This window comes from Pongo pygmaeus, chromosome 1 (genome assembly GCF_028885625.2).
Source record: "Pongo pygmaeus isolate AG05252 chromosome 1, NHGRI_mPonPyg2-v2.0_pri, whole genome shotgun sequence".
Lineage (NCBI taxonomy): Eukaryota > Metazoa > Chordata > Mammalia > Primates > Hominidae > Pongo > Pongo pygmaeus.
Window position 1 is genome coordinate 176,527,259 of NC_072373.2, and position 12,200 is coordinate 176,539,458.

The 12,200-nt window shown below is 43.2% G+C and overlaps 1 protein-coding gene across 18 annotated transcripts in view; it reads left to right on the forward strand.

Annotated features, from left to right (window-relative positions):
- The first annotated feature begins 234 nt into the window (after positions 1-234).
- Positions 235-12,200, forward strand: part of YIPF1 (Yip1 domain family member 1) — a 47,039-nt gene continuing 35,073 nt past the window's right edge. For 6 of the 18 annotated variants that reach the window (XR_008502504.2, XR_008502501.2, XM_063655714.1 and 3 more), the window contains exons 1-6: positions 242-543; positions 793-1,012; positions 1,274-1,353; positions 6,987-7,150; positions 11,563-11,643; positions 11,883-11,970. Coding sequence is in view for 8 of the 18 variants with exons in the window: in XM_063655714.1 (XP_063511784.1) it covers positions 1,323-1,353; positions 6,987-7,150; positions 11,563-11,643; positions 11,883-11,970 (364 nt within the window). In the remaining 10 variants the exon portion in view is untranslated. Of the gene's footprint in view, positions 544-792; positions 1,013-1,273; positions 1,354-6,986; positions 7,151-11,562; positions 11,644-11,882; positions 11,971-12,200 lie in introns of all 18 variants that reach the window. The other 12 variants (XR_010124558.1, XM_054487072.2, XM_063655710.1 and 9 more) reach the window with 6 other exon arrangements.

Genomic DNA, 12,200 nt, shown 5'->3' on the forward strand with positions numbered 1-12,200 from the left:
GGGTGCTCATACGAACAGACATCGCGCTTTCGATCACTCATTCAGAATGTAATTGACTCATCATGTACTTTCTCACCAGTGAAATTTTTATGGCCAAAAGAAACTGAGGGACTGGTGACGCGGGTGACTTATTTTTTCTTTCACAATCGTCTTTCATCAACCGATTTTATATTTCCTTAGGAAAAGAGGTATAAACACACAGTAAGAAAACCCTAAACTCGAGAATTTTCTACGTTCCCTGGAGCAAGACCAGCTCAAGTAGTCACACTCAGTGACCCCACCACTCCGCCCTCGCCTGTCTCTTTAAGAACCCGAGGCTCACCCTCGGGAGAAGGGCGGGAGGGAGCGGGCTCTGCGCGCCGCAGCACGCAGGTGTCTCTGGGAGCTGCTGTCTCTTTAAGGAGGCGGGGCTCTTCCCGGAGGAGGCGGAGAGGTTCCGCCCCCCGGACCTCCGGCTTCCGGCAACTGGGCTGGACCGAAACCGGCGCGGAGCAACTGAGGCCTGAGCCTTCCCGGGACCTGGGGGACACCTAACCCCGCGAGGTGAGGCTGCCGGGTTTGCGGGACCAGTACGAGGCTAAGGGGGTTCAGGATCTCCTGCCCGCCCGGGCCGCCGCGGCCCAGCTCCTCTCCCTGAAACACTGCCTCTGCTTCGCGGTGTCCCGGGCTGCAGGGTCGCCGACACCCCATTGCCTACTAATTGCCTGACTCCGCGCTAGCCTCCTTACACGCACTCCCATTTAATGACCCCCGCACTGTGTGACTAGGTACCGTTATGCACCCATTTTACAGATGAGGAAACTGAGGCCGCGAGGAGCGCGCACACAGCAGAGAAGCAGCAGAATCGGGAATCAAACCCAGCTCTGTCTGACCCCAGAGCCTGTGCCTTTAACCACTGGCTAGGCTGAACTGCCTTTGTTCTTCACTGTCCCCATCACCTCTTTCAAACCTCAGCCTCTCCTTCCTCATCGTTACATCTCTAGGCTGCACCTGGTCTCTAAACATTCACACAGTGAGTTGAGATTCATTCCTGGTACATACACAACCAAATAAGGTTGAATTGGAACCTTTGGACCCCCGGGGTTAGTTTCTTTGTTACAGTTTTAATATTTAATAATACCTGATGCTTAGTAGTTATGTTTATATAAACCTATTAAACCCCACTGAAAAGGGAGGCAAGGGAAAGTGGTACCATTTCTAATACTGGCATAAGATTTGTTTGCAGATACTTTATACTGTCATCCTATTACGTTTACCTATTTTTTTCTTTTAGACCCCTGCAAATTTTCTTCCTCATAATTGGGAGAAGACTCACTGGCCGAATGGCAGCAGTAGATGACTTGCAATTTGAAGGTATATCAGTTGGGTGCCCACCTTTATATTTATGATCACTATTTCCACAGTCACAGCAAGTATTTTCATTGCTATACTGCCTCACACATTGAAGGATATTATTTCAAACATCTTGGTGGCTGTTGGCCACATCCAGGTGTTTCCTGTTTGTCCACACCAGCTGTTTTTGTTTTTGTTTTTTTTGCCAGATAACCTTTCAGATTGGTAACAAGTATCATAAATTTAGTACAGTGATTACAGAAAATGCTTATACGGTTCCTGTTTTAGTTCAGAAAACATTTATTTAGCACTTACTTTGTGCTTAGAACCGTACAAGATACTGGAGATAAAAAGATGAAGAAGTTTATCCACTGGTGGAGTAGATAAAAATGTAAAAAGATCATTAGGATGAAATGTGATCAGATCAATCCCTCATTGAATCAGTAAATATCTCCTGGTTGTGACCAGGAACCGGGCAATTGTTCTAGTTATCAGGGATAGAAGAGTGAACAAAATAGTTTCCTAGTGAAGCTCTCAGTCTAGTGAGGGAGACATGTATTTATTAAATGATCATTTAAATATATACCTACAAACTATGAAAGTGCTGGAGGAAAAGTTCAAGGAGATATTAGAACTCATAACCCAGAGCCTGACTTAGGCTAGGGATTGATTACTTGTTTGTTTGTTTGTTTTGATGGAGTCTCTCTCTGTTGCCCAGGCTGGAGTGCAGTGGCTCGATCTTGGCTTGCTGCAACCTCTGCCTCCCAGGTTCAGACGATTCTCCTGCTTCAGCCTTCTGAGTAGCTGGAACTACAGGTGCCTGTCAACACACCCGGCTAATTTTTGTATTTTTAGTAGAGACGGGGCTTCACCATATTGGCCAGGCTGGTCTCAAACTTCTGACCTTGTGATCCACCCGCCTTGGCCTTCCAAAGTGCTGGGATTACAGGCATGAGCCACCATGCCTGGCCCACTTACTTGTTTTATTAACACCTTAGCTAACATTTACTATATGTCAGGCACTGTTCTAAATGCTGTACAGATAATCCTTATGTCAACTTTATGAAATAGTTACTTTATTCCCCTGTTTTATTAATGAGGAGACTGAGGCACAGAAAAATAATTTGCCTAATGGTCACACAGTTAGTAAGGGATAAAATCAGGATTTGAACCCATCCAGTCTGGTATCACAGCTTATGCTGTCTCTGTTATCTAAGGAAGAGATACACTGTTTAAAGATAAATCTATTTCATTTGCAAGTACTAGAAATCCACTTCAGTTTGCAAATACTGTCAACTTCGTCTTCAAAATTCATCTAGCATCTGACCACCTCCACCACTACTCTCACCATGCTCAAGGTCACTGTCACCTTTTTTCTGAATTATAGCCCTTACCTTCCTTCTGGTCTTTCTGCTTCCTCCCTTACCCCTCTACAGTCTGTACTTTGCAGGCAGAGTAGTCCTTCTAAAACTCAAGCAGATCATGTCATTCTTTCAGAACCTTCCAGTAGCTCCCATCTCACTAGAAGAAAAAGCCAGGCCGGGTGCGGTGGCTCACACCTGTAATCCCAGCACTTTGGGAGGCCGAGGAGGGCAGATCACCTGAGGTCAGGAGTTCGAGACCAGCCTGGCCAACATGGTGAAACCCTGTCTCCACTAAAAGTACAAAAATTAGCTGGGCATGGTGGTGCACACCTGTAGTCCCAGCTACTCTGGAGGCTGAGGCAGGAGAATTGCTCAAACCCAGAGGTTGCAGTGAACCGAGATCGCACCACTGCGCTCCAGCCTGGGCGACAGAGCGAGACTCCATCTCAAACATAAACAAACAAACACACACAAAAACGAAAAAGCCAGAGCCCTTACTGTGGCTTAGGAGGCCCCTATATGATGCAGCCTCCATCCATCTGATTTCATCTGCTGCTCTCGTCCTTTCTGTCTCTGCCCAAGCCGCATGGGCTGTCACGGTTCTTCCTATGCACCAAGTACATTCACAGCTTGGGATGTTTGTGCCATCTTTCTGTGTGGGACATTCTCCCTTCAGATAGCCTTATGGCTTGCTCCTTTGCTCTGTTCAAATCTCTCCTCATTAGAGAGACCCTCCTCAGCCATCCTATCTAGGAGTGCAGTGCAAGAAAGTTCAAAGACAGTGGCCCTTGCAAAAGTCCCTGTGGAGTGAGGAAGTTTAATTTTTTCCTAAAGGATTGGGAGAACACTTGTGTTCCAGATCACAGATGGTGGGGAAAGCTGACACAAGGTGATGCTTAGGAGGAGGCAGGTGACAAATCACCCAGGGCTTTATCAACTGTGTTAAGGACTTGGGTCTTTAGAAAAGCGCACAGGATGCTGGGGGTGGGGTGGTGGGGGGTGGGTCATGAAAGGCTTCTCCGGGGAGGAACGGTAGTATTGGATGAAAAAGTAGAGGTCAGAAGCCTTCAGGTGAAAGGCATTGTTTCAGGAAAGGAGCAGAGGCTGAAACTAGCTTGGGATATGCCAGGATGTAAAAGCAGAGAATGTTGGTGGCAGAAATAAGACACATACCAGTTTTATGCTCAAGGAGCTGAGATGGACAAGAATAACCAGCACAGAGCAGACTGTGTGAAGAGTCGTCATGTTAGGGGTGCATGCAACCCATACTCCAGTCAAACTATGCCGTCACTGTCCCTCCATCATGGGACACACTTTCCATCTTCTGGGTCTTGCTCATCTCCTTCCCTTTGCATGAGATGCCATCCCCAGCACCTCTGGCCATCCTTCTCATATGGTATCTTCTCCAAGAAACCTTTCCTGATCCCAACAACTAGAGGAGTTATCGCCCTCCTTGGGGCCTTTTTGACCATTGTGCTTCTAAAGTGGTACTGTCTGTTCCCCCTTCTGGCATTCCTTCCCCCTGGTAAACTACTGCTTTTTAAAAATTTTTTAATTTTCATGGGTACGTAGTAGGTATGTATACTTACAGGGTACACTCATATATTTTGATACAGGCATGTAATGTGTAGTAATTGCATCAGGGTAAACAGGGTGTCCATCACTTCAAGCATTTATCCTTTGTATTACAAACAATCCAATTATACTCTTTCTCTTTCTCTCTTCTTTTTTTTTTTTTTTTTTTTTGAGACGGAGTCTCGCTCTGTCACCCAGGCTGGAGTGCAGTGACGTGATCGCGGGTCATTGCATCCTTCACCTCCCATTTCAAGTGATTCTTGTGCCTCACCCTCCTGAGTAGCTGGGATTACAGGTGTCCACCAACATGCCTAGCTAATTTTTATGTTTTTAGTAGAGATGGGTTTTTACCATGTTGGCCAGCCTGGTCTCGAACTCCTGACCTCAAGTGATCTGCTTGCCTCAGCCTCCCAAAGTGCTGGGATTACAGGTGTGAGCCACTGCATCCAGCCCAGTTATACTTTTCTTCCTTTTTTTGTGAGACAGAGTCTCACTCTGTTGCCAGGCTGGAGTGCAGTGGCGTGATCTCGGCTCACTGCAACCTCCGCCTCCTGGGTTCAAGCGAGTCTCCTGCCTCAGCGTCCCAAGTAGCTGGGACCACCAGCTTGTGTGTGCCACCACGCCCAGCTTCAGTTATACTTTTCTAGTTATTTTAACTACTGCTTTTTAACTGTGAGACTTAAGTATATCTTCCTTGGTCTAATTCCCTCCAGCAAAGTTGTGACTATCTTTTTAAATGTCATTGCCCTATACAATCAATAAGAGGTACCTGTAATGATAGTTATTATTTCATCATCCTCAAAATCTCTTTGTGGGGTAGGTATTATCTATGTTTTATAAGTGAAGAAACAGAGACTCAGAGCCATGGAGTAATTTGCTCAAGGTCATGGAGCTACTGAGTATTAAGAGTCTTACCTTGAACAAAGGACCATCTCACTCCAGAACCTCATGTTGCTTAAACTACCCAAACATTGCCAATTGAGGCTTCAGTAATTGTTGCATATTAGCTACCCGATTAATTTCAGTCACTTTAGTGTTCTCCATAAAACTGCTCATATAGTTGAGAGGCAGTAAGAATGAACTCATTTGTCCTACTGCCAGGACTGGTGCCCTGCTTGTAGTGTTATAATGGTGCCCTGCTGGCACTCTTCCTTTGGCCTTCAAAGGTTCAGAGCTGCCCTGAATTTTATTCAAGAGCAGCTGAAATAAAGTATGTTAGGATATTCAGAGACAGGAAGTCCCAGTCACTGCTGGTGGACACAAGTAGGTAAGGTTCTTTTGGAAAGCAGTTTGGTAACATGGTTCAGGAGCCTTGAAAATGGTTTGCACCCTGTTGACCTAGTGATCACACTGATAGGTGTTCATCTTAAGGCTGCCTCCCAAAAAGCTTTTTCTACACAGACACTCCTTTTGTATTTGTAAGAAAACCTTCATTGATGGAATATTATGCAGTCACATAAGTGATCATTTTAAGAGACTGTTATAATATGAAAAATCATTTTTGTGTATAATCCCCAATTTTACATAATCTTGACAAAGCAGAATGCAAAATTAATTATAGTATCATGTTCTAGATCAGTACTTGGCACATTGTGGGCCTGCAGTAAATATTTGTTGAATAAATGAATGATCATCAGTGGCATGAATCTCACTATGTGAAGAAAAGGAAATATACTAAAATGTTAATAGTGTTTGCCTTTATGTGGTGGAACTAAGAGTGTTTTTTTGTTTTTTTGGGGTTTTTTTTTTTTTTTTTGAGACAAAGTCTTACTCTGTTGCCCAGGCTGGAGTACAGTGGCATGATCACGGCTCACTGCAGCCTCTACCTTTGGGGCTCGAGCAGTCCTCTTGCCTTGGCCTCCCAAAGTGCTGGGATTACAGACATGAGCCACCATGCCTGGCCTAAGAGTGATTTTTATCCTGTGATTTCTACTTTCTTTTTTCCTTTTTTTTGAGACATAGTCTCACTCTGTCACACAGGCTGGAGTGCAGTGGTGTGATCTCAGCTCACTGCAACCTTTGCCTCCCGGGTTCAAGTGATTCTCCTGTCACCGCCTCCAGAGTAACTGGGATTACAAGGCATGTGCCACTACACCTGGCTAATTTTTGTATTTTTAGTAGAGACAGCATTTCACCATAGTGGCCAGGCTGGTCTCGAACTCCTGACCTCAGGTGATCCGCCTGCCTCGGCCTCCCAAAGTGCTGGGATTACAGGCGTGAGTCACTGTGGCTGGCTGATTCCACTTTCATTTTTGTTCCCATATTTTCTGTAGTGACTATGTAGACTTACTGGAAAGAATAACTTTCATTAAAATTTTTTGGACTTGAATCAAAGAAGAGAAGTTTAAGACTTAGGTTATATTCCTAATTCTCCCAAAATTATTTAAAATAAATGTTATTCTCCCCATGATACAGATGAAAACACTGAGGTTTAGAGAGGTTTAATTACTTACTCAGGCTTCTGTATTTAGTAAGTGGCTAGCTGAGCCAGGACCAAAATCTAGGTCTGACTCCAAATTCTGTTGTCTTCATAGTCATTTTTCTATATAAGATTGATCTCCTGATGAGATTTTTTTTTTTCCAAAGCTTTTGCCCTTTGTATCAGGTAAGGTCTATAGCAAAATTGAGGTTGTGACAGCTTGTCTTTAAATTCAAAGTATAGCATTTCTAGCGTGGGTAAGGTTTCTGAGGCCCTTGTGCTCTAATTGATTTCAGAATTTGGCAATGCAGCCACTTCTCTGACAGCAAACCCAGATGCCACCACAGTAAACATTGAGGATCCTGGTGAAACCCCAAAACATCAGCCAGGATCCCCAAGAGGCTCAGGAAGAGAAGAAGATGATGAGTTACTGGGAAATGATGACTCTGACAAAACTGAGGTTTGAACTTGTCTTTGAGATATTTTTAAAACAATTTTTAAAGCTTGTTTATGTGCTTATTCACTGTCTACTGTGTGCCAGGTACAGTGTCAGGCAGTGACAGCTCAGAGGTAAATGACACATGGCCTCTTCCTTGGTGGGGGAAACAGGCAAACAGACCATTATTTTCCGTAAGTACACTTGTGGAGGGGAACACTGGGGTAGTGAGCAAAGATCCTAGCTTATGGAATGTGGGACTCCCATGCTCAATATTTTCTAATATTAGAGTAGGAAAGAACCTTCATGGCCCTCTGTTTTAGCCTCTCTCCCAAGATATTGATGCTGTCCTTGCTATGTAGGAAAGATAACACTTGGAGCCAGGCGTGGTGGCTCACGCCTATAATCCCAGCATTTTGGGAGGCTGAGGCGGGCAGATCATTTGAGCCCAGGAGTTCGAGACCAGCCTGGGCAACATGGTGAAACTCTACCTCTACAAAAAATACAAAATATTAGTCGAGCATGGTGGTGCACACCTGTAGTCTCGGCTACTCAGGAAGCTAAGGTGGGAGGATTGCTTGAGCTTGGGAAGTGGAGGTTGCAGTGAGCCGAGATTGCACCACTATACTCCAGCGTAGGCAACAGAGTGAGACCCTGTTTCCGGAAAAAAAAAAAAAAAAAAAAAGAAAGAAAGATTGAAAACACTTGCTTGAGTACCTCCAGGAATGGGCTGTTTACCACCAGGTAAGGCAGTTGCTGCCATTGTCGACTTTAATTGTGAAAATGTTTTTCTTTAATTTTTTTCTTCAACTTTTATTTTAAGTTCAGGGGTCATGTGTAGGAGGTACAGGTTTGTTACATAGGTAAACGTGTGCCACGGTGGTTTGCTGCACAGATCACCCCATCACCTAGGTATTAAGCCCAGCATCCATTAGCTATTCTTCTTGATGCTCCCCCTCCCATGTGTCCATGTGTTCTCACCATTCAGCTCCCACTTACAAGTGAGAAGATGTGGTGTTTGGTTTTCTGTTCCTGTGTTAGTTTGCTAAGGATAATGGCTTCCAACTCCATCCATGTCCCTGCAAAGGACATGATCTCATTCCTTTTTATGGCTGCATAGTATTCCATGGTTGTATATATACCATATTTTCTTTATCCAGTCTATCATTGATGGGCATTTAGGTTGATTCCATATCTTTGCTATTGTGAATAGTGCTGCAGTGAACATATATGTACATGTATCTTTATAATAGAATGATTTATATTTCTTTGGGTATATACCCAGTAATGGGATTGCTGGGTCAAATAGTATTTCTGCCTCTAGGTCTTTGAGGAATCGCCACACTATCTTCCACAATGGTTGAACGAATTTACACTCCCACCAACAGTGTAAAAGCATTCCTTTTTCTTTGCAACTTCACTAGCATCTGTTGTTTCTTGACTTTTTAATAATCACCATTCTGACTGGCATGATATGGTGTCTCATTGTGGTTTTGATTTGCATTTCTCAAATCAAGATATTGAGCTTTCTTTCATATGTTTGTTGGCCACATGTATGTCTTTTGAGAAGTGTCTGTTCATGTCCCTTGCCCACTTTTTAATGGAGTTGTTTGTTTTTTCCTTGTAAATTTGCTTAAGTACTTTGTAGACTCTGGATATTAGACCTTTGTTAGATGGATAGATTACAAAAATTTTCTCCCATTCTGTAGGTTGTCTGTTCACTCTGAAGATAGTTTCTTTTGCTGTGCAGCAGCTCTTTAGTTTAATTAGATCCCATTTGTCAGTTTTTGCTTTTGTTGCAATTGGTTTTGGTGTTTTCATCATGAAATCTTTGCCCATGCCTATGTCCTGATTGGTATTCCCTAGATTTACTTTCTTTTTTTTTTTTTTTGAGATGGAGTCTTGCTCTGTTGCCTAGGCTGGAGTGCAGTGGCATGATCTCGGCTCACTGCAACCCCCGACTCCTGGGTTCAAACGATTCTCCTGCCTCAGCCTCCCGAGCAGCTGGGACTACAGGCGTGTGCCACCACGCCCAACTAATTTTTGTATTTTTAGTAGAGACGGGGTTTCACCATATTGGCCAGGCTGGTCTCGAACTCCTGACCTCGTGATCCACCCATCTTGGCCTCCTAAAGTGCTGGGATTACAGGCGTGAGCCACCGTGCCCAGCTGGTATTCCCTAGATTCTCTTCTAGGGTTTTTTTAGTTTTGTGTTTTACGTTTAAGTCTTTAATCCACCTTGAGTTAATTTTTGCATATGGTATAAGGAAGGGGTCCAGTTTCAATTTTCTGCATATGGCTAGCCAGTTCTCCCAGCACTATTTATTGAATAGGGAATCCTTTCCCCATTGCTTGTTTTTGTCAGGTTTGTCAAAGATCAGATGGTTGTAGGTGTGCATTCTTATTTCTGAGTTCTCTATTCTGTTCCATTGGTCTATGTGTCTGTTCTTGTACCAGTACCCTGCTGTTTTGGTTACTGTAACCTTGTAGTTTAGTTTGAAGTCAGGTGGCAAGATGCCTCCAGCTTTGTTCTTTTTGCTTAGGATTGTCTTGACTCTTTGGGCTCTCTTTTGATTCCATATGAATTTTGAAATAGTTTTTTTCTAATTCCGTGAAGAATGTCAATGGTAGTTTAGTGGGAGTGGCATTGAATCTATAAATGACTTTGGGCAGTATGTGCCATTTGCACAATATTGATTCTTCCTAACTATGAGCATGGAATGTTTTTTCATTTGTTTGTGTCCTCTCTTATTTCTTTGAGCAGTGGTTTATAGTTCTCTTTGAAGAGGTCCTTTACTTCCCTTGTTAGCTGTATTCCTAGGTATTTTATTCTTTTTGTAGCAGTTCATTCATACAAAAGAATGAGAGTTCATTCATAATTTGGCCCTCTGCTTGCCTGTTGTTGGTGTATAGGAATACTAGCAATTTTTGCACACTGATTTTGTATCCTGAGACTTTGCTGAAGTTGCTTATCAGCTTAAGAAGCTTTTGGGCTGAGATGATGGGGTTTTTAGATATAGGAACATATCATCTTGCAAACAAAGATGATTTGACTTACTCTCTTCCTATTTGAATACCCTTTATTTGTTTCTCTTCCCTGATTGCCCTGGCCAGAACTTCTAATACTATTGAATAGGAGTGATGAGAGAGGGCATCCATGTCTTATGCTGGTTTTCAAGGGTAATGCTTTCCTTGGTTGGGGATGGGTGTTCCTTTGTCTCTGTGCTGCTCCTGGGTGAGCCATCGCCCCATCCTACTTTTCTTCATTCTCCGTGGGTCGAGCCACTTGCCTAGTCAGTCCCAATGCAAGAACCTGGATATTTCAGTTGAAGGTGCTGAATTCATTCACTGCTTCCACTCCTCTCTGTGAGTGCTGCAGACCACAGCTGCTTCTAATCGGCCATCCATTTTCCTTTATAATGAACAAAAAATATCTGCCTATAGCACCTGCCCTTGTCCTGCAAAGCAGCTCAGTGTTCACCTATACTTTTTGCTGTATGAATTCCCTTCAGATATCTGAAGATGACAGCCGCAATTCCTGGCACTGGGCCTGCATTCTGCCACCAAAGAGCTGTGTTGTTGGGATAGATATGGTCCTCCTCAGGTGCCTCTTCTCAATTGGAATTTTTTTTTTTTTTTGTCAGAGTAGTAATATTTTTACATTAGAGTGAGTCAATATATCAGATTTTTGAGAATTCAGGTGGCAATAGTAGGGAGGATCGTGGATGGATGGGGGAGGAAGAGATATTTACACTGCTGGGTACAGTGGCTCACACTTGTAATCCCAGTGCTTTGGGAGGCTGAGGCGGGAGGATCACTTGAGCCCAAGAGTTTGAGACCAGCCTGGGCAAAATAATGAGACTCTGTCTCTACAAAAATTAAAAAATTAGCTGGGCATACTGGTGCACGCGTGTAGTCCCAGCTACTTGCGAGGCTGAGGTGGGAAGATTGTTTGAGCCCAGGGGTTCAAGGCTGCAGTGAGCTATCATTGCACCACTGCACTCCAGCTTGGGAAACAGAGTGTGACGCCATCTCAAAAAAAAAAAAAAAAAAAAAAGCGAAAAGGTATTTACACTGACTGCCTTCTGTGTGTGTTGTATGTGTGTATATGTATTTATTATTGTACATAATTCTATATACTATTGAATCTAGATAAGAGAACTAAGCCTGACAGGAGTCTAGTGATTTGCCAAAGCTCCCCTCAGTGGAGGGGCCAGGATTTGAACCCTTTTGGTGGACTTCAGAACCAATGCTTGTTTTTCTAATCAGGCTGAGAGTTGCGAATTGGCTATTTCAGAGTTGGTTATTGAATGCAGAAGAGCCTATTGTTTCAAATGTTTTGATTTTCCATTAGATCAGATCCCTCCTGCACCCCCATGCAGCTGGAATTAAGAAATTGCTTATGTGTTCATTATGTTTTATTTTATTTCTGACAGTTACTTGCTGGACAGAAGAAAAGCTCCCCCTTCTGGACATTTGAATACTACCAAACATTCTTTGACGTGGACACCTACCAGGTTTGGAAACCAATTTCACCTTTCCTTTTACGCGTAACGGAGACTTGTTTCTTTAATGGTTGAACAACCAAATAATGTGAAAGCCTTTATATACTGGAAATGGTCTTACAAAAGTAAAAGGTTATTAACATTTGAAACTACTATCATAAAAGCTCTAATGACTGAGTTTCAATTTTGTAGTAGTTGAATTTATTAAACTTAAAAAACTTCAGTAGAATTACTGCTGTGTCGTTTTCCAGGTCTTTGACAGAATTAAAGGATCTCTTTTGCCAATACCCGGGAAAAATTTTGTGAGGTTATATATCCGCAGCAATCCAGATCTCTATGGTATGTGTAGTACTGCTTTGTTTACCGTATTTCAGTTGAACTTGGGTGAGTGTGAGAGTTGCCTGGAAACGTGGAGAACTGTACTATTGGTGGGGCATGCCATGTTTTATTAGACTCTTCTGAACTTCAGTAGCAACCCTTGCAAATAATTTTGGAGAAATACAATTGTGTGTTATATTAGTGCCATGTCATCATTACAAGTACTAGTATATCCTTCAAAGGTCTTTAAA